The sequence below is a fragment of the Hippocampus guttulatus genome, chromosome 18, assembly GCF_054856545.1.
Source record: "Hippocampus guttulatus isolate MCC_2025c chromosome 18, RoL_Hgut_1.0, whole genome shotgun sequence".
Lineage (NCBI taxonomy): Eukaryota > Metazoa > Chordata > Actinopteri > Syngnathiformes > Syngnathidae > Hippocampus > Hippocampus guttulatus.
In genome coordinates, this window is record NC_141278.1 from 10,360,001 (window position 1) to 10,381,396 (window position 21,396).

Consider the following 21,396-nt stretch of genomic DNA (forward strand, 5'->3'; position numbering starts at 1 on the left):
GACTCGCTGTTGTTTTGCTGACTTTCGCTGCTTCTCGTGGACCTTTTGCGGACTTTTTGCGGACTTCAAAAAAAATTATGAATATGTTTGAAAAAATCCACGATGCACTGAAGCCGCGATAAACGAACCGCGAAATAGCGAGGGATCACTGTCGTGGTTTCTTGAAAAAAATGAACATTGAAAAAAAAACATTTACACACACAGTCCTTTCAAACTCAATTTTGTAAGCACTGTTGAAAGTTGGCTCGAGTGGAAGTGATGCCGTGTAAATAGCACATAACTGTCAACCTCGGCTAATAGCTGCCCTTATAAATGGTTATGATTCCCCTTACAAAGCAACAAAAACCCGTACAACGGCTTACCGCGCATGCGCACATCATGCTTTATCAATTCTACCGGACGCAGAGATAAAAAAAAATATACGATTGAGGATTACTTTAATTGCTGGTTTGACGTGACAATAATAGCGATCGACGACGGCGTTGTCATTGGCTACCAGCAGGTGAGACGATCTGGATTTGAGCCAAAATGGTATTTGTGAGATCGGTTCACAATTTTATTTCCGTATAAAAGTTGTAATACGCCCTACGTGATTTCAAATGATCAAAAAACGTATAAAATACGGGGAAAACGTACAAGTTGACAGGTATGGGAGCAAGAGGAGGCAGAGAAGGTCCACAGGAAATCTCCAGCCATAGTAGTCATTCCCACGTTGCAGAGTTAGAATATGCCTCTAAGTATTTATGGATGCTCAGATTATATGTGAGATTGCTCCATGTGTTCAAGTTACAGTTGCTTGGAGAAACGTTTACAAATTGGCTCATTTTGGTTCGCTAGTCTACAGCGATTGCATTGTTCGCATTCATTTAAGCAAGTGGACTTTGGTTCAACGAAAGGGCGTGTTTTAGTTGACTTTTGGCCTTTCAATGCGCAATGTTGAATTTCCTTTTATGGGTGTTGGCAGTCCCAACTTCCAGTTGAAGTGAGAGCTTGAAGCAAGCACGCTGAGCTTCTTTTTCTTTTTTTTCTTTTTTTTTTGGGTAGAACAGTGTGAGCGATTTTTTTATTGCGCCCTAAAAGTGATGTTTTATGATATATGTATAAGAAATGTTGATTTTATTTTTGGTCGCTGGGTGTTTCCCGGCTGTTGTCATCCTCATCTTTGTCCTCGTTTGTCCTCCAAAGCACTGGAGCAGCTGGGCGCACACACGCACACACACACACACTCGTCTATAAATAGTTTGTGTTTGCCTTTGATTGCAGAAAGGTTTCTCCCTCCTGTCAGCTCTTTGCTCATCTCCTCCTCGCCGTCGTCGTCTTCGTCCTCACGTCTGGCCGTGAGTCATCTTTAGACTTTCATCTGAAGCGCAGTGCCAACTGGAGGCCGGGCATGCACCCTGCATGCATGCATCCATGCCATTTCGACAGTTCTTCTTCTCAGGTTAGATGGAGACAAGAACCTGGACCGGTCAGCAGCTAATGACGGGACACGTAGAGACAAACAAGGACTGATCGCCACAGTATGTATATGGTCGTTCGTTGGTGGAATCATATGGCGGCAAAGCACCACTTAAGCCTAAGCCGGCGGTCGGCAACACGCGGCTCCAGAGCCGTTGGCGACATCTAGTGGCTTTATAAAAAAAGTTTGAAAATGGAAAAAGATTTTGATAGTAGGCTAATACAGCTCAAATAGATAGAGATACATGTTGCAGCTCCGAAAAATGAGAGCTGTGGTGTTTGGTTTTTTAAAAATGTACACTTTATTTATGCTTTTAACAGACACGTCTGCGTCCGACTCCGTGCCTTCTCTCTTCTCGTTCGACTCGAGAGGCGTTCAAAGACAGCCTCCGAAAAACGGAAATTCATGATAACTTCACTGACACTAAGAAAAGCGAAAATAATGCACCAAAACAAAAAATCAAGCGAGGAAATCACAAAATAAATTCTATGGGGGCGTTTGTGAACACACAACAAAGGAATGAATAACAAACAATTCTGAGACAGTCCAGTCTCCTACATACATACAGCACGTGTTTCCTTCATTGTAAGTTTTTTAGAAGGCTTTTATTTTTTTGCGGCTCCAGACAGATTTGTGTTTTGTTTTTTTTTGTCCTATTTGGCTCTTTCAACATTTTCTGTTGCCGACCCCTGGCCTAAGCGAAGCTTCGCAATTCACCTATAAAGGGTCGTGGCTTGACTCTTGGATGCGACAATATGATGCCAAAGTACTACTTTTGGATCGCTCGCCTCCACCTACTGCGCTCAAATGTCAAAACCCGCAAGGCCGGCGTGCAAAGCACCACGCTATCGCATTGCATCCACTTAAAACCTTCAAAAACACAAAAGCCGAATCAAAACTTGCTCACCATCTCTCAGTTCATTGAAAGGAATTTTCTCTTGTCGCCATGGTGACCAGTACTCGGCTTGATGACGTCACCGGCGCGCTATTAACATCCACGCTTTGGCATTATCTTATACACTTTGCAACAAAATCTCATCTCATCGCGTTGCTTATTTTTTATTTATTTATTTTTTGTCGCGCCTACCGCCGCGCATGCGCAGAGCCGCGCGTGACCACGCAAGGAGGGCGTGGACGTGCGGCGAGGAAAGAGCGGTGCGCGCGCGCGCACGAACGCACGCCGCCTCGCAGTCACGGCGGAGAAAGAAGAAAAGAGGAAGAAGAAAATCGAGCGTCGAGGAAGAGGAGGAGGAAGATGGACGCAATTCCCGCCACGCCGCGCGCGCCTCGCTAAGGCCAACATGGGCTGTATCGGATCCAGAACCATCAGTAAGACGCGCCACCATGTGCCGGGACGCCAGCGTGCGTGTTGCGGGCAAAATTTGTCGCGTGATGCCACCTCGCGCTCCGTTTAGGGTCTCTTTTTATATCTCCGCGCGCTCGCGTGTGCGCGCATGTGCGTTACCTTAGCGGCGTGTGCGCCCGCGAACAGACAGAAAGGGAAGAAGCGATGTCGCGACGTGAGCGAGAGAGACCCCCGCTTTGACATGCAACCTAAGGTCATTGCACCCCCCCCCCCCCCACCCGCCGCCTCCCTCTCCACGCCTCACCTTCCCGCGTGTCTCCGACGTGCGTCACGCTCACTCGTCATCAACTGGAGACACGCACACAAGTGCGGAACGAGGTGCGTGTCAAACTCAGGTGTGAGCCCGAACGAAGCACGCGGAGGAATGGAACACACGAGTGCGCGCGCAGGGCTGCGTTGTGAGGTGCGAATGTGTTGTGCTCAGGTGACCTTTTGTGACCTTTAAGCGCAGTCCATTTGTTTTCTGAAAAGGGCGGCACGGGGCAAGATGCGTTTGCGTCCCTCAAAGGTCACGTGACCTCACCCTGCCCTTCCAACGCGTTCTCGACAGAGACGTCGCGTGGTTGTGTGACTTTATCGCAGGTTCCGATTGAACGCGAGCTCGACTTTGCAAAGTTTTCCTTGACTTCAAAATGATGCCATCGGCATCTTCTTCATCGTCGTCATCCTCGTCAATATGGACATCATTTGTCCCCATCTTCACCGTTGTGATTGTTTTGTCGTCTGCTGCGAACGTCGTCATCTTCGTCACGATAAAATTCACATCCAATCGTCGTCATTGTTGTTTTTGACCGTAATCGTCACATTCCGGTCATCCTCATGGCGTCGGGGTCAGCACGCTTGTCCGACCTTGTGGCGTCTTTGAGCTGGGGGGACTTTGTGTTTCAGTCTGCTTTGTTTGCTTCCACGTCCTGTTTGGTTTCTTCTTCTTCTTCTTCACCTGCAAGTGGACTGGGAAGAGGACGCAGGCCGACCCACCTTCTCCTTGGTCCTCTCTTTCTCCTTCTTCGGAGTAGCGCCCACCGCGAGACCTGATGCGCGGGATAGAATTCCCGCTTCTCGGAGGAAAAACCTCCGCTGACTTCCGGGCGACAGCGACCGGCCCGACGCTAAAAATAGAACGACAAGACGGAGGTCAACGAGAGGCGGAGGGAAAACGGGACGGCAAATTTGGTTCAGCTCTACGAGTTCGCATCTCGTCTGGGGTCCGTTCTGGAGTTCCGGCTTTCCACATCTTTCCTGTCCCGAGTCCTGCCTCCGGTCTTAGAGGATCTTGTCTCGATGTCCTGTCTCGGCCGTTTCTTGTTCTGTGCGCAGTACTGTCCTATGTCCTGTTTTCAACCCGGTCGCATGTCCGGTACGATCTGGATTCCTGTCTTGAGTCCTCTCTCTTGTGTCCTGTCTTGCATCCTGTCTCGTGTCCTCCATCGACTGTTTCACGTCCTGTCTCTTGTCCTGTTTTGGATGTCGAATCTCATCTCCGGCAACCCATCTCATGCCCTGTCCCGAATCCCATCTGGAGTCCTTTCTGAACTGCGTCGCATTCTGTGGGTTATCCCATCGTGTGTCCCAAGTTTCTTTTCTCCCAAGTGAGAGAAACGAATTCCGTCTCGGATCCTGTCACGGTCCAGGGGCGTTTCCAAACAAGCCTTTGATAGTCTAGCAAGCGAGCGAGCGGGGTTTCATGAAAAAGACAGCTGGGAATGCTCTGATTCTTTCACACGTCCACGTGTACACTGACACACGCCAACACTCCTAAACTCACACTGACACCAATTAGCATGTTTGACACCCACAGGCACAGGCACAGGCACAGGCACGGGCACAGGTGTGCGTGCCTCATCCGCCTCTCAAAGAGTTTTGCAGGCTGTTTTTTGCGCGGCCACAGCCTGTCATCAGCAAGCTTGATGACAAGCCGCGGCCGAGACTAAAATGTCTCGATGTTGCGCACGTGCGATGTCGATGGTGTCACGCCGTACGTGTCGATGGGCGCCACCCCTTCACCATGCCTTCATTCCCATTGGCTCCATTTTCCCCCACCTCGTATCTCGAAGCGGCCGTCAATCTGGCTTGGCTTTTCTTTTGAGAGCCTTCGTCCTCACCTTCCGCCGAGTAAACGGCCTCCGGGTTTCCCTGAGGTCCACCGTGTCAGATGTAGTCACAGAGAGCACAGTCATGACTAACACTGCGGCTCCTTCATTAACAAGAGCTCATCACACACACGCGTACACGTGTGCATGCGCTCATCTCGACATGCATGCTCGGTGTTCAGATGGAGTGGTCATTTCTTTAGGAGTCATCTGTTTCGGTCAAATGTTGATTGAGATGCAAGTGTTTTGTTGGCCTGCTGTTTTTTCTTTGGGGGGGGGACACAAATACTAAAGGCGAGCTATTTTTGTGGCAACCAGGTGGGCAACGGCCCCAAAACAAACATGAAACGTGATTTCCTCCGAGCCGACCCTCATGATTCTTCTTCATTCAGTTTTCCAGGAGAGTGCGTGCATGCGTGCGTGCGTGCATGAAGGTCACAGTTGAAGGTGATGATGTCACTCATCTCGTCTTCTTTATTGTGCGTCTCCAGCAGCCGATGCGGTGCCGGTACGGAAAGATGGAGATCAGGTAATGCGTTTGACGTATTGACAGTACTTCCTGCATGTTCTTGACCTTTCCGCTTTTAATTCTGTTCCTCCCTTCCGTCCTCGCTTCGTTGTCTTTCTCCCTGCCAGCATGGGCGTGCCGAGTTTTCCTGGGAAGGAATCAATGTGAGTCCCCTCGTGGGAATATCTTCTCCGCCTGCTTTCTCATACTCTCCTCAGCAAAAAAGGAAGAAAAAACAATTAAATAAGGAGCGTCAGTTTGCCTCCATTGCGTGTTTGTGCTGCTTCTTGGCACAGCTGATGGCCTTGAAGCAAACAATCTGAAGCAGACGCTATTTTTTTGACAAGACGAAAAGCGGCGCCGTGACAGACAGGAAACCGTCCCGACCCTTTGTGGCAGCCGCTCACTTACACGGCTGGCACACAGTCTGTGTTCTTTTGTTTCGTCGTGTCAGCTGTCCGCCTTCAAATTCTCTCCAAATGAAAGGTGACTATGCGATTAGACGCCACCAGCTGATTGACACTCGTATTCGTTGTTCTGATGCTAAGCCCACTCAGCTGCCAGATGTGTTCACATATTTCGTTTCGTGCGTAACCTGTTAGCATTAGCACATCGGCTAATTTTTTGCGTTGAGGGGAGGGGCGCCGTTGCCTGTCAAGACAATACTCTTTGCGTGCCACTGCTGCCAGGAACGCTGAGCGGCCATTTTACAGCAGCTTTCTCGAGACCTTATTTGCGTCACTCAAACCAGCGCTAGCTGGTGAGAGTGAAGTAGACGTTGTTTACCAATGAGGCTCGCTTTTTCAGCAAATACATGCATATTACCTCAGTGCGAGATGCGCAAATAACACCGGCACATTGAGACACGATCTACTTGGCATCGTAGTTGGTGAAGCACTTCACCATCTGCGTGTGCTTTGAGAATTAGATGCTAGGCTACGCGGTTGCTCCAGTTAGCGTCACGTAAAGGCCACGTTCAGTGAATTTGGTCCCCAAAGTTTTGTTAGCGTTAGCGCGCTGGCTATTTTTGCCTTGCTTTTCCCTTCCTAGTGTTGTCCTCACTCATCTTCTTTTGTTTTCGGCATCCATCCTCTCTCTGGTCCCGGTCCGGTGGCTCCCTCGCAGCTATCCATGGAGGACACCACGTCCATCCTGCCGCGCCTCAAGAGGAAGTCGGCCAACTCGCACGGCATCGGCGCCTTGGCTAAGTCGTCTCTGACAGGTGTGTCAGGTGTGTGTCTGTGCCGGTAAACGTCTCCCGCCACGTTGCTCTGCTGCGTTCCTCCATCAACTTCCCAAAGCCGTACCCCGCTGGAGTCCCCACACATGGGCGCATTTCCGACATCCTAATCTAGTTTGAAGCTGGCACGTTCAACTCGTAGTCACAGAGGTGGTCGTTCTAATATGGAATTTTTTTTTAAGTATTTATTCAACACGAATGTACTCTCTGGACTAGTATGCAAATGATCCCCCTTCTAGGAGGACTGCCTTTCACGAGTTCAGTTTTTCGCCACTATTGTATGAGCGTGGGCATTAGCAAAGTTAGCCCGCGGGTTACGAGTGAGGCACAACTGTGCGCCAGTTGACAGAAGCACCTTTGGAGTGTGACGAGTGACGCACTCGATGTTACCTGTGTAGTTCATAATGTCGCTAGTAGCATGCAGGCAGCACTGTTGTCAGCTAGTGTCCTATTCGTGCTCTCTATTCGAGTGAGCATCAGGGCACAAGCAAGGACATCCAAAAGCGGACCGCTTGCCTTATAATTAGTAGTTGTCGTGATGGTGATAGCAGAGACAGATGTTGTAGTCACAGTGGCGGGCAGGGAGGTGAAGGAGTGCTCCGATTCGTAGATGGAGTACGTACTAGTGGCAGAAGAAGTTGTAGTGGCGGTCGTAGTCGATGTGTGTGTGCGCCATGAGAACTTGGCGGATCAGCAACAAAGAGGTGCCCCTCCCCAAAACAAATTTTCACAACAGGGGGTTTTTCATTGAAGCAAATTTGATCTCAGATGTAAACACACACACACACTCTCTCCTCCATTGGCTATTGGTCATCAACCCAAAAAGAACAAGTCAGGCATGTCGCGGGCGTGTTGGGGCGTCGGCCGCTCGCTCACTGCGTGGTGCCGCTGATCTCGTGGCATCTGGCTTCTTTCTGTGGTGCACTGTGGTGTCTTGTCTGTAATAATAATAATAGATTTTATTGCTTTATATTCGATGCTTATGCTCGATGCTGGTAGTGTCTGTTGGAGTACAAACTTGGTGTTATTCTTTGGGGGGCGGGGTTTCAACACTCACTCACTCACTCACCGGCTCCTTTTTCCCACATTCATTCCATTCACAAGTCACCCACAATTCCACATTTTCCCAGTAAAAAAAAAAGTGTGCATGGATATGAATGGAACATTTCGCTCAACCGTTCCCAAATTTCTCACTCATTCAAAGCATTCGAACTTCAAACTGTTCAGGACGTTAGCCCATTCCCCACAGAAACCTTCTCACTTTACACGTTCACCTGCTCCTTCCACATTTCAGGAGCAATTGCAACTTCAAACCGTACAACTCATCCGGGCCACCTTGGGAAATCACGATGACATTCCCGAATAAAGACACATTTAGCTCTCACTCGCCACTTAAAATGGTTCCAACTTCAAGTGTCACGTTGTACATCTCAACATTTCAATTCATTCCGCTCAGCTTGAACTCGCCCTGCAATTTGTACATGAGTTGCTGTTTTCGAGTTTTGCTGTTTCTCACCCCCACGTGCCATCGCCGCCCACGCTCACCGTGGCGGAGACTCCCAAGATGACGTGCGATCCCTCCTCCCTCAGGCGTGACGCGCTCCATGAAGGACAAGGTGACCAAGCCCACCGCCATGGCGCAGGGCCGCGTGGCCCACATGATCGAGTGGCAGAGTTGGGGCAAACCCTCGGCGGGGCCGCTCAGGGGCGCCGGCCGCGGCGACCCGCAGCGGGAGAAGGAGCGTCGGATGGAGAACGATGCCTATGGCGACCTTAGCGATGGCGAGAAGGAGGCGCGCTTCGCCGCCGGCATCATGCAGCAGTTCGCCATCTCAGAGGCCACGCTCTTCGGCTGGGCGTCCGCGGACGACAACCTGGCCGCCGACTCGTGCCACGGCAGCATGGCACGCCTCGGCGACAGCAACCAGGACAGCATCACCAGCAGAGGTAGGCGACAACTGCAACACGACGGCAACAACGCAGCGCTCAGCTCAGTCGTGCCAACCGGGAGAGGCACACGACAATAATAGACAATGGACGCTTTTGTGCTTTTCCTGCAATGCTCTAAGGTGCCACCAGAGGGCATCAAAGCCCTAACTGATCGGAAGGTAGTATAGTAATCAAACAAGTGTGCAATGGATATGCCATTGATACGCTCTTTGGGTGTCAGGGAGGAACTGAGTTTAGTCTGGGTTGTCAGCGGAAGTCATCTGAAGGGCACATTTTTGCAAAATCAAATCGTCGAAAACAACCCAACAAACAGCTGAGCGTGAAGCCACAGCGAACCGTCGCCAGCTCCGCGTCATGCTCTTCTTGTGTCGTGTCCACAAGCCCAGATCACTAGTCACAGTATCGCGTCGATAGGCAGAGAAGTGAGTAGGTCGATGTTTATAAGAGGCAAGTATGCAAGTAGGTGAGTAATGATGTCATTAGTAAGGAGGTAAATCGCTCTCCATCGCTTTTCTATTCCGTTTGTCCTCACAAGGGTGAACTGCCATCTATCCCAACTGACTTCGTGAAATAGGCGAGGTACGCCCTGGAGAAGTTGCCAGTCAATTGGAGGACACATATTGACAAACCACCATTCAAAGTCACATTACGGACAATTCAAATTGAGTGAAGCTAACATTCTTTGGGGATTTGGGATCCAATGAGACAATGGCGTGCACTCACTGCTCCTGTGTGTGTGTGTGTGTGTGTGTGTGTGTGGTGCAGACCAGGTCCTCCACCACTCCACAGCAGACGTGTGGCCTCACACATACGTGTCCCAGGGCCTCTACTGTCTGTCCTCGTCCGACGCGTGGGAGCCAATCAGCAGTCAGCCTTCACGTGCGGCCTCACCGGCCGGGGGCTCCTACATCCTGGCAGCAGGTGGGATAACCGTGTGCCCGTCTGCGTGTCTCATCTCAAACACGCGTGTCGCTTTGCAGGCAGCGGCGCGGGCATGACGCCGGCCGAAGGCTACGAGTCGACGGAGGGCAGTTTCCTCCAGCAGCAGCAGCTCAGCCTCCAGCAGCACAACCAGCTGCAGCAACTGCAGCAGCTGCACCAGTACCAGCAGCAGCAGCTGCTGTTGCAATACCAGCAGCAGCAACAGGTGCCGCCGCCGCCGCCATGACGATGATCTTGACAGATGGTTTGAATACGGAAAAGTCAGTCGGCCAGCTCAGGGCGTTGGCCCCACCATGGTCCCATCTTCAGGAGTGCATTGAAGATTTGCACAAAATCAGACATGAATGCAGAGATGAGCGACAAAAAACTTTACTCATCATTTTCGATCCAGTGAAACTCCTCTACAACGAAATCATTTTTGCAGCAAGAAATTTTTCACAACGGGGGGTTTTTCACTGAAGCAAATTTGATCTCAGATGTAAACACACACACACACACAGAGATGTGTATTCTTTATTTTTATTCCAATCGTGCATAAGTATGAGCACACACTTATTAGACGCTTCATATAGTCAGTGTAGAAAGAAAAAAAGGGGAAGAAATTGCGAAATTTACGATCAGCATTCACTTTCATTTACATCAATTTCTTGGATAATGTCTTTTATTTTGCTTCCTCCGTCTTTCATTTTGATCACTTTTAGCCTCTCTTCCAGCGTCAGAGCTCTTCTTCTCTGAGCTGCTTGACATCCAAAGGTCCGTTTTGTCGCCATTTTAGCAATGCAACGTTCTTGCTGCGTCTGAAACTAACAATAACAAATACTTCCTGGACTACTGCGCATGTGTAAACCAGTGTGGTGGTTGCTGTTGCAATTTCCGAACAAAGCAGTAGAGGTCGCTGTTGGATTAGACATCGTTGTCGTGAATCTCGTCACGAGGCAAGAGCAGAGAAAAAGATTTGGTGTAACGCTACGGGGGGGTTCATTGTATGGGGGCAGGAAAGTGAGAATGGTATTAATGCATTACGATTTTTTCACACTCTGGGGTATTTTCGCCCATGTGGGTTTCGTTGTAGAGGAGTTTCACTGTATAGCATTTATCCTGCTCATTTAAAAACATGTTTCAAATTATTTTTAATGATAATTTTTAATTTGTTTGCGGGGGGGGGGGGGTTGTCTTGTTGGAAGTAATATGGCGGTGTGGTGGCACCCTTAGCGCCCTCTGCTGACCAGCCCCCACGAAACTATAGCTCTTTAATGGACTGTAGCTTCTAACCTTGCTCTCTTGCGCTGAAGAGGAAGGAACCTCGCAAGTCAAATTTATATATCATGTCTAAAATATTTCTATTTACCAGTCTTGTCATATGTCTGTTCTTGGTGGCGGCCAGTTGTTGCACGGCGGCTCCCGTTCCCTTCAGGCCACGCCCAACAGCACCATCCACAGCCCGGGCCCAGCCACGCACCCACGCCTGGCCGACCTGTGGGGGGCGGCGCAGGCGGAGGCGCACCAGGTAGTTTAGCCGCCGGAAAGGGGACATCGTCGGACGCGTCAGCCTGAGCGACGTCTGTGTTCGTTGCAGGCGGAGCTCGTCGGACAGCTGGCGGAAATGGCGGGCGGCGGGGACCAGGTGGATATCAACGTCTTTGGTTACGTGGAGCAATGCAACGACGGAGAAGAGGAGAAGGAGGAACTCACCAAGGTGAGTGACAGTGGTCACCAGTCTGTCGTTTGTTTGTTTGCGGCCAGCTGTTGAACAAGCAAGCAATCTTTCGTGCGCGGACAGGTGGAGGAGGTCACACCGAGCACGCAGACCAAGCCGTGCCTTCCGAGCCCGTCCCCGCTGTGGGAGGACACGCCATCCGCCAGAGGTGCCAGCCCAGGAACGCCGGCCGACGTGATCCCTTTCGACGTGACGCCGTGCCTCGTCCAGTCGATCGACAAGGACGACGACGTGGACGAGGGCGGCGCTGGCGTCATCGTGGTGGCCACCAACTGAGACACAAAGTTCACATCAACACAAGTCCAATAATCAATCTTGATATTATCTCGATATTACTGAAGGAATAACCTGCAGGATGTGGAACATTAGTAAAGCAAAAAAAAAAACAAAAAAAAAAACATTTTGGGGGACCAAAAACCAGCGAACAGGAAGTTAAAGCAGCAAAAGCATCGCAATTCAGAGGCGGGACAAACACAAGCAAAGAATAGAGACAAGAAGAAGGAGGCCGCTTTTGCTTTAAATCCGCCTTCTGGAACTTCCGGCAAACTTGGCCGACACTGAGTGCTTGCCACAGTGTCGCACTCCATCCAATTGCTTTAGATAATAAAAAGGGAAGACGGTCGACATAAACGCAGACATGTATTTATGCATCTCATCAAAACAAGTCGAGCGGAACTTTGGTTTTTGTATCATCTAAATGCTGTTTTCCGGACATCTGCTCAGTTTTCACAGAGGAACGCGCGACTCGGCTATTTCGATACATTTTGTGAGTTGTGTGGAGAAAGCTCAACAGACGGCAAGGCATCTTGCACAACGCAAGGCTTCCTTCTCAACTCAGGGTAATAAGAAGCCTCCCGCTCTGCTCGGGCAACAGCTGCGGAACATTGTCAACAGTCAGACCTTCAAAATAAAAGCATACTGCCAGCTGGGTCACAAATTTGATCGCACGCTGCTCAGACTGCAGGGTTTCGGAATTTTCAAAGAAACAACACGCAGCAGGTTAGCAGCTTCAAGTCATGGAGTCAATGCGACCAATCAGGACATCATCTTTGAGCGCAATAAAGATGCGGTGGTCACTAGCTAGTCCGGGATATTGTCTCTAAATTGGACAATGACAAGCGATCGCCGTCGTTATCAAACCTCTTTGGCTAACGCCGGGGCACAGAGAAAGAGTTGCAGTGGCTGATGCGATGTGGCCAAGGCTTACTGGCGGGCGAAAGTGACGCGCCGCGAACCCTCCATGGCCTTCTGGAGCTACGAAAAGATTATTGTTTAATTACTTTTTACTTTTTCTATACGAGCGCTGCGTCATACCAGTGAAACCTTCATACGCACCACAAACAAAGAGAATCACAGCTTGCCGATACAAAAGAGCCACAATGCTTTCAGTGTCAGCTAGCTAGTTTCATGCTAACACGTCATGGAAAAGGTCATTGACGGGCTCATGCATAGTATCGCAGTTGTGCCATTACAAGCAACGAACCATTACGCACACTTAACACGCACGCGCGCGCTCCAAATCACAAAGTGACTCACTCCCGTAGACAAAGACACGCCCCTTTACATATGCATACACACACTGAGTGACGCACGAGGGCCACGCGCCCTCTCAGGCACACCGGCCATCGGCAACCGTGATGATTTGGGCTTAAAATCCTGCCGCCACCCCGTCGACGACGAGGGCGCGTGTGGACTATTTGAGGGTGTGCTTTCACTTGAAAGTTCCTTTTTTTGGGTGGCGCAACTGTCGCCGAACGCCACCGTGCCGATTCATGCACTTGGATGGGCGTAAGCATCGCGTAGCGTCGTTAGTCGGCAACGCAACATCAACATCAACGTCAAAGTGTACGCTCGGCCGATGACGTCACTCGGGGGCGCACCTCCTTCCGACGACGCCATCGGCCGGCAGGCGGGCGTGTCGCTGGAGTGGGAGGAGGCCAAGCGAACCGACCGCGAGACACGCCCGCGCGCACACACGCGTAAACACACCCATACACGCTTCGCCGCGACTCGCATGGGGGCTTCCTGACGCGCGAACATGAGCGCTGGTGACGATGACATGAACGTACCCCGACCGATCGTGAAGGTAAGGCGGGAAAGGGGCGCCCATTTTGTTGTTGTTCTGTCAACGCCAGAACACGGCTGCTTACAATCACCAGCAACGCGTCGATAGTTTTTGTGTAGTGGCTCGCACCTGTTGGTGCTGTTGCGCAAGCGGCACTCATAAAAACCGAGGCAAACTGGTTCTGTTGCGGGCGTGTGTGTGTCTGTGAAAGTGTCCAAGTGTGTTTTTAAGCGTGTATATCATGTTTATGTGTGTATTATCTGTATGAGTGTGTGTGTGTGTGTGTGTGTGTGTTGCACATGGGATGACATGGTGGCTGACGTGTTTCTCAATTGACAACTGGGTTAAAGGTAAGATTAGGGCACAGCAAAGCACAACCCCCCCAAAAATGTGACCGACTTCCTGGTGTGGCAACATATCTCCCAAGGGGGTGCGCTCCCTTTGTTGTTGCGCCAGACGCTGTCTGAAGTCAAGCCTGTCAAGCAACCAAACAATTATTCTATCAGGAAAAAAAAAAAGGACAACAAGTGTTGCTGGGAGGCACCGGTGTGATTTGTTTCTCTCTCTTTTTCTTTTTTTTCAACAGACCAGTCAGACTTTAAGCGGCGGAGATATTTTTGGATCAATCTTCATTTCATTCCGTCGGAAAGGCGACTCTGAACAGTTTCAGCCTATTGTAAGTATCTGTCTGTTGGAAGATGCTAATTACAATGTCGCAGCAACAACGCGTGAACAGCTACAGTACGTTACGGGTTGTGTGCCCTATTGCAGCATGTCGAACGACACAACCACAACAACAAGCAGCAGCACGTGTGCACCTGACGACGACTTGTGCAGTAAGAACTCGAGTGTCGAGGGCCTCAGCGTCCTCGACGCTGCCTTCCTTCCATCTTGCCTGTTTTTCCTCCTCGCTTCTCAATCTGCCTCGCTGCTGTTGCCCAAGAGCAAAACATTTCCGACACGGCCCGTCAAGGCTGCCTCAATAGGAACGTCACCACATGAGCAAATTAGACACCATAATTCAGAACTGGTCGAATATTTACATTAACTCATTCAATCGCAGCCATTTTCACTGGAGCAACCCCCTCAATCGCAGCGTTTTACTGGATTTTGACTGATCTTGCGAGGCCCACAGAATATTTGGTTCTAATGCTATATCAACATGGAGCCTACCAAAATAAAGTTTGGACTCTCTTCTTTCAGCAGAAAAAAAATTGTTCCTATCTTTTTCCATTCTTCAGCAATCGGCATTATAAAATGGCTAAGTTTCATGAAAATGGCGATTCCTGGGCAAAAAACGGAGAAAAAGAGCTTTTTGTAAAAGCATGCATTTCAAGCACGTGAGGCACCACTGCCACCTACTGGTCACTTTTTTACGTGATTTACAATGCAAACGGCTTAGTGTCATTCACAGATTACATCAAACCCTACTCCTCTCTATGACACAAAAAAAAAAGACACGTACAAGTCCGTCCTTGGTAGGCGGGGCCTAATTTTAAAAAGACGTACAAGTACGTCTTGTGGAATGAAAGAGTTAAGTACGGCTGAGTAATGGAAAAATTATTAGTATTAAGTTGATTAGACCAATTTTTTTTAGTCAATTCTATTTTAGGCAATTTCCATTTCAAGTGTTTTTCTCCCCACTCAAAAAGTTTATTGGTTTAAATCCTTTTTTTTCTTCCCATAGAAATATATTTTTTCCTTCACAAAAATGAGTTTTCCAGTTTGAATTGAATAATTGAATATATATTGTTTTATCTTCAGGTACAGTCATACCTCGGTTTTCGACCATATACCGTTCCAGAAGGCTGTTCGAAAACCGATTTGTTCGAAAACCGAAACCACGCTCTTTAAAAAAATATATATATATCTTTATTGAACACGTCTTCTCACAATGGAAAGCGACACAAGGAAGCGTCACTTCCTCGTGTAAGGAAGGGGAGAGCAGTCAAGTGGTGCATTCAAGTGCGCTCAGTTTGTTCGAGAACCGAAATTCGGTCGTCATCCGAGGCATAAAAAACTCACAATTTTTGGTCGAAAACCGATTTGGTCGAGAACAGAGACGTTCAAAAATGGAGGTTTGACTGTACTTTGAAAGCAGATGCCAGTGATGTCATTCAAAACAGTTGCTCTCCTTGCCCACATGCGATGGCACTGCATCACCTGAAAGGCTCTACTGTTACCGATAGGGCGGCAATGTTTTTGAAGGTCTTTGTTTTGTCGGGCAGCGGTGGCGACATATCGACTCGATGTGATCGTGGTCCCGACGGTGCTCCTGCTGATCACTGCGGTCACCCTCACCGTCATGTTCGTTTTGGCCTATTGTCACCGCGAGCGCGCCTCCGCCCTGCCGCGCTACAGCAGCTCGCTGCACAGGCGAACGCGCCACTTGCAAGGCATCGATGGTAAATGCACGTCTACCTTCCGGATGCGACGGAAGTGAAAAGCCGCGATAGTGGTAGACCATCCCCAAATGTGTTTTTTTTTTTTTTTTTGGTGTTCTGTTCTGCTGCAGCACCCCCTGGCATCGACCCACTGGAGCACGAGGAGGTGCCCATGGCCGTACACAAGAGGGCGGGCGGCACGGCAGTTGGGCGGGCCACCACGGGGGGGCATCTCGGAACTTTCGGGCAAGTGGTCGAACTGTCCCAGAGCCTACCCGTCTCCAGCGATGAGAGCGTCCGATTATACCAGGCACGAATGGACAACAAGGACGTGGTGCTGAGGGTGCTCAAAGGTGTGTTCGCTACCGTATGTCACAAAAAACAAGTTCAAAACCAACCTGTTGTTTGTCTACGCATGCCCTGGTTTTGATGCGGGAGAAAACTAACGACTCTTACTTAACTCATTCAGTACCAGCCAATTCTAAACCAAGTCTGAAAAGACGTATAAAAACGTCTTTGGGAGTGAATGAGTTTTAAAAGCAATCTTATGGCCCGCGCAGTCTTACCGCATGTCGTTCGAGTCTTGCCGCGAGACGTTAGTGCAGGCGCTGCCATGACAACGGCGTGACGCGACCTCTTCCGCAGATTCGGCCAGCGGCGAGGAGCGGCGGCGCTTCTTGAGTTTCGCCTCGTTCGTGTCAGGCTTGGGGCCGCACCCGTTCCTGCCGGCCGTGCTGACCGTGGTGACTGGACCGGCGGACGCGCCCTCGCCGGCGCCGCCCACCCTCATGGTGGTGGAGGAACTGCGGCATCGAGACTTGCTGGACTTCCTGTGGAGATGCAGGCGACCGGTCAGTAACCACACTCATGGTTTCGCTCAAACGCCGCTGATGATGTAAATGCTCCAATTCGAGTCATACTTCACCCGACAGCCCGTTACGTGCTCTTAACCTCTGAGGGCCAGATCTCATACTGATTGACTGACTGAAAGCAAGATAAGCTAAGCTCCAAGCTAACTGACATGAAAGGGACTTTTTTTGCTGTCGTTTGTTTCATGTGCGAAGGAGGCATCGGCTTGCAACATGACAGAGAAGAGGTTCTTCGCCATGGCAACACAAGTGGCCTTGGCGCTGGTTGGTTCCCATTTTGCTAATGCTGACAAATGTTTGAGCGCAAGCATGCAGTGTCACCCATATTCTGCTTACTTATAGTGTTTGGCGTAGCTGAATGAATAACAACAACTCTCTCTTTAGGCATTGATTGATCATCATAGTAATAATAATCATCATCATAATGCTCATCATCATCAAGTGCATCATGTGTGCTTCAGGAGTACCTGCACAGTCGGCGGTGTGTGCACGGCAATGTGTGCGCGCGCAGCATCCTGGTGGGTGGTGACCTGACAGCCAAGCTGTGGGGTCTGGGCGCCGCCCACCGCCGCCAAACGTCGAGCGGGGCCGCCGACGCCACCGAGTTGAAGAAGTGGCAGGCGCCCGAGGTGCTGGCCCGCAGAGACTTCAGCCCCAGCGCCGACGTGTGAGCCGCCGACGTCGTCTTCGCCAAACGTTGCCAAACTCGGCCCCAAAGTAACAATGGAAATTCCTTCGGCAGGTGGTCCTTCGGGCTCCTGCTCTACGAGATGATCACGTTAGGTAAGCCAACAGTCAAACTGCAAGCCAATCGTTTTTTTTTTTTTCAACTGAGTCCAACTGAATCAAGAAGGGAAAAAAATGCAACGTTCAAGCAGGTCTTTACAGGAATAATGGCTGAAATATTACTCGCTTAAAATTACAATCTATATATACAAAAAAAATGTTTTTTTTTACATAAAAAAGTATGAAATCACAATTTTCAGGACTAAATATCTTTTTTGTCATATGTTTAGACGTAAAATGTTGTGTGTTATTGGAAAAAGTTTTCTAATTAAATACCGTATTTTTCAGATTATACATCGCTTTGGATTGTAAATCGCACCAGCCAAAAAATGCATAATTTAGAAGGAAAAAACATAAGTCGCACTGGAGTATAAATCGCATTTTTGGGGGAAATTTATTTGATAAAATCCAACACCAAAAACATACATGTCATCTTGAAAGGCATTTTAAAATTAAAATAAAATAGAGAACAACAGGCTGAATAAGTGTACGGTATACTAACATTACATGACTGGCATGCCTGGTAATGTCAGTAACAACGTAACATATGAAGAGTTATTCAGATAACTCTAGCATAAAGAACATGCTAACAGGTTTAGCAAACTATCAGTTTCACTCCAAATCACTAAATGCAATGAAATCTTCATCCTCGGTGTCACTTTTAAACAACTCCCCCAACTCGGGAGGTCGACGATGCGCCGCTTCCTCTTCTACGTCGCTTACGTCAGACTCATCATCGATTTATCAACACAGACCGATAGCGCCCTCATGTGGTTTGATGTGAAAATAACATGTGAAATGACAATCACGTGTTAATAATTTCACACATAAATCGCTCCAGAGTATAAATCGCACCCCTGGCCAAACTATGAAAAAAACTGCAATTTATAGTCCGAAAAATTTGGTACTCATGTTGAACTTTGGGAAGCTCAAAAGTTTACTGGAACATGAACAAAAGTAATATTTTTTTTCAAGAAAAGACAAAATATGAATAAAGGTATTTGATGAGTGATGAGATGAGAATACAGTTTTTTCAGTGCAAAATGTCTTTTTTTCGTCACAATTTTTTAAATCACAATATTACGAGAATAGTAATCTTAAAAAGCTTTTAGAGGAAAATGTGCAGTAAGAATAATGTCATATTGCCTTATAGAGTCATGTTTTACGATTTCGAGGAAAAAGAAAATACAATTGGAATTTGCTTCTTGAAAAACATTTGCTGGGGGGGATAAAATAACGTTTTCAGTCCATCCAAAGTGGTGCGCATGTGGTTGCGTGCAGGTGAGCCGCCATTTGCACAGGTGCGAACGGAGGACCTCCTGCAGCACCTCCAGAGAGGAAATGACCTACAACGTCCGCCCGCCTGCTCAAGCGCGCTGTAGGTACAGCTAACATGCTAACGTGCTAATACACGAACTGACTCCGAATGGGCCGGCAGGTTCGCCGTCATGTCGTCGTGCTGCCAGCGGAGCCCGAGGCAGCGCCTCACCATGGCCGCGCTACTCGAGAAGCTGCGTATGGGAGAGAGTACGGCCAACGGACGGACGCTCATCCGGTCCGCCGTGCCGCTGGACATGGAGAAGTACCTGCGGCAGGCGGGCTACGCCGAGGCCTACAACTTCGCTCTGCTCTGATTGCGCCGCACGCGTGCACGCTTTGCTGCTAAATGGACACGGACCGATGATGCTACAGTACAAATGTATTTGGCCACTGTAAATACAACACCCAAATACTAGATTATATGAGAGCTTTTCAATTTGATGTTTGAGGATTGCAGTTGCTGTTGTTTTTTTGGGCCTGTGACAGCATTTCACTAATGTGAGAGCGTTTCAGGAGTGCATGTGAGTGAATCATATTTGATAGTGACGTGTGTGAGAGAGCGTTTGACAAAAAAAAGTAATTAAAAAGCCAGGAAGTTTAAATGGTCCACGATGTTGACTTGGGGTCGTGTGTGATGTAGTCAAGGCGGCCCGTAACGCTGCCGTAAACACGAGAGGCCCAAAACGTTTGCCAGAGAGACCTGGTGCTCGACCACTGAGCTCAAGCTGAGAAAAGCGTCCAGTGTTCAAAGTCATGGCGGTCCGCTCCGAAACAAACGTCAACAGTCCACATGATTCATCCAAAGCAACTGCCGCTTGGAAAGGAACAGACGGACAACCACCAAATCGGATTTGTGCACGGCCATTTCTTACTGGAACAGGTGTGCCCTTAAGAGATGAGTCCAGTTCTTCAGGTCTTTTTTTTTTTTTAAATTTGACTAGAGAGCAAACATTTTGAGATATGAGCGCGGAAAGAGGATGGGACCAAGTCCAATTAGCTTATTGCTAACGCACAATGCAAACCCCCATATAAGGGCTAACGAAGAGCATGGATCACTTTATAAAGGCCACCGGGCGGCAGTATAACACAGTCATGCAGACACAAACCAACAAGACTTTCTCCCCTCCTGATCGCAACTTAACTAGAGGAGCTTTGCTGTTTTGTAACCTCTGCCAAGGGAGCTCGGCTTTCCACTATATTTGCTTATGACAAAATTCAGACATGTTGAGCTCTCTACCTAGTAAGGCCAACATGCGCGGTGACACAAACACACACGCACGCAGGTACGGAGGCACCTTGAACTGCTTTGCGGTGGCCATGTTGTGCAGTTGCGCTTTGTTGATGTGCTGCTGCAACATCAGCTGCTGGAAGTACTGCGCAGTGTGTGGCTGCCTGCAGGGCACAAAGAACGGGTCACCAGTCAATCAAATGCCACACATCAATAAAAAAAACGGACTGGTCGCCTGTCATTCACAGGACACATTACAGACAGTAAGGGAGTGATGAAAAAATTCTCACATGGTTGGCGTAATGCAGCAGTAAGTTGGATGCGATGCATTGTGCGCCATAGGCGCACACACACCTGGACCGCCTGCCTTTCACACAGCGACATGGAGTTGAGAGCCACGGGCCGGGGACTGATCCCAGATGTAGCGCTCTCCTTGGCCAAGGCCCCCTGCTGCTGTTGGCAATCGCTGTCCATCTCCGTGGTTACTGAGGGCAGACACACATGAACACCATGATGGACGGGTGCCGATCAAAGGTGGTTTTCGATGGATCTTAAATTTCGATTTGAATCGATTCAGTTTTGCAAGCGAATGCGGAGCAACATAACACCAAGCCATGAATTTTGAACTTGGAACTTCTCCCTGGACTCCCCGTGAGCTCATTTACCTGATGGTTGAGTAAAAGCACATATGGACTAGGACCGTCACTTGGGACTACAACAGTCTTTCAGGGGGAGAGTGTCTCTTCAGACTAGAACCTATACCAGGAACTTGAACCTTCACTTGGGATTAGACCATGTTCTTGGTGCTAGAAGTTTCACTTGGGACTAGAGGCTTCACTTGTGACTGAAAAATTGTCCTGTTACAAGTAGCTTCCATTGAGACTGGAACCTTATCATGGCACAAGAGTGTATACTTGTGGGCTAGTCCCTCCACTTAGAAATCGACAATGTTCCTGCTACGAATATTTTCTCTCAGGTCCAGTAAACATTTAATAGAACTCAAATCATCTCTCGCGTTTTTCACCTCAGGTTTAGCCCATTGACTTGATTAGATTCGATACAAATATGCCACATAGAACATGGCGGCCACGCTGACGTCTAAAGAGGCGTCTCCGTATTCGAAGAGGAAAACGCTCTCCGAAGTGTGAACATCACCACACTCGGCTAACGTTAGCTTCTAGCAAGCTAGCATCCCCAAAAGCAGCACCGAACCTGCCAAAGTGGATGCTCTGCGGCTCGTCGCCCTTCCCGACGCCGCTTCTCCTCCCGCTGGCACCTGACTGCGTCTGTCTTCATGGCTTCCGGTTTTCCTGCCTACCCGCCCGCCGCCTTTCTGTCTGTCCTCCCGGGCGGGTTGCACGTCGTTGCTTCAACGGTTCCGGTGGGTTTGCTACGCTGGACGGAACCGGGCGGCGGCGTCGACCATCGGAACAGCCACGAGGGCGCCCGTGCGGAGCCGAGTGAGCGCCGAT

General features: G+C 49.2%; 2 protein-coding genes and 2 long non-coding RNA genes across 5 annotated transcripts; 2 read left to right on the plus strand and 2 right to left on the minus strand.

The window, feature by feature from the left end:
- Positions 1-1,315: 1,315 nt before the first annotated feature.
- On the plus strand, positions 1,316-12,196 carry LOC147191170 (protein FAM131B-like). 2 transcript variants are annotated; one of them, XM_086136475.1, is made up of 11 exons: positions 1,316-1,441; positions 2,563-2,788; positions 5,407-5,444; positions 5,552-5,587; positions 6,549-6,654; positions 8,254-8,610; positions 9,379-9,534; positions 9,594-9,760; positions 10,940-11,062; positions 11,132-11,251; positions 11,336-12,196. In XM_086136475.1, exons 2-11 carry the CDS (start codon positions 2,761-2,763, stop codon positions 11,546-11,548), a joined length of 1,344 nt encoding a protein of 447 aa, XP_085992601.1. In that variant the 5' UTR covers positions 1,316-1,441; positions 2,563-2,760; the 3' UTR covers positions 11,549-12,196. The 2 variants fall into 2 exon arrangements, with proteins under 2 accessions (XP_085992601.1, XP_085992602.1); XM_086136476.1 differs by having other exon boundaries at positions 1,317-1,441; positions 6,549-6,645.
- On the minus strand, positions 6,410-16,435 carry LOC147191171 (uncharacterized). The gene is made up of 5 exons (XR_015103686.1): positions 16,288-16,435; positions 11,248-11,544; positions 10,904-11,149; positions 8,209-9,858; positions 6,410-7,601 (listed from the first exon to the last, which is right to left on the minus strand). It is a non-coding gene; the product is annotated as an uncharacterized LOC147191171 (long non-coding RNA).
- Positions 12,906-19,303, plus strand: LOC147191172 (tyrosine-protein kinase STYK1-like). The gene is made up of 11 exons (XM_086136477.1): positions 12,906-13,358; positions 13,924-14,013; positions 14,109-14,173; positions 15,566-15,742; positions 15,853-16,074; positions 16,367-16,572; positions 16,786-16,854; positions 17,052-17,257; positions 17,333-17,373; positions 18,658-18,754; positions 18,815-19,303. The coding sequence occupies exons 3-11, from the start codon at positions 14,110-14,112 to the stop codon at positions 19,008-19,010; spliced, it is 1,278 nt and encodes a 425-aa protein (XP_085992603.1). The 5' UTR covers positions 12,906-13,358; positions 13,924-14,013; position 14,109; the 3' UTR covers positions 19,011-19,303.
- On the minus strand, positions 17,752-21,345 carry LOC147191173 (uncharacterized). Its single transcript, XR_015103685.1, has 3 exons — positions 21,137-21,345; positions 20,215-20,409; positions 17,752-20,088 (listed from the first exon to the last, which is right to left on the minus strand). It is a non-coding gene; the product is annotated as an uncharacterized LOC147191173 (long non-coding RNA).
- Between the last annotated feature and the right edge of the window lie 51 nt (positions 21,346-21,396).

What these genes read in the sequence shown, in the direction of transcription:
- LOC147191170 (XM_086136475.1), top strand. Translation starts at nt 2,761, where the DNA reads ATGGGCTGTATCGGATCCAGAACCATCA. An exon ending in GGACAGCATCACCAGCAGAG is followed by an intron (nt 8,611 to 9,378) that starts GTAGGCGACAAC and finishes TGTGTGGTGCAG; the next exon opens with ACCAGGTCCTCCACCACTCC. An exon ending in AGAAGGAGGAACTCACCAAG is followed by an intron (nt 11,252 to 11,335) that starts GTGAGTGACAGT and finishes GTGCGCGGACAG; the next exon opens with GTGGAGGAGGTCACACCGAG.
- LOC147191172 (XM_086136477.1), top strand. Translation starts at nt 14,110, where the DNA reads ATGTCGAACGACACAACCACAACAACAAGCAGCAGCACGTGTGCACCT. An exon ending in CCACTTGCAAGGCATCGATG is followed by an intron (nt 15,743 to 15,852) that starts GTAAATGCACGT and finishes GTTCTGCTGCAG; the next exon opens with CACCCCCTGGCATCGACCCA. An exon ending in CACAAGTGGCCTTGGCGCTG is followed by an intron (nt 16,855 to 17,051) that starts GTTGGTTCCCAT and finishes TGTGTGCTTCAG; the next exon opens with GAGTACCTGCACAGTCGGCG.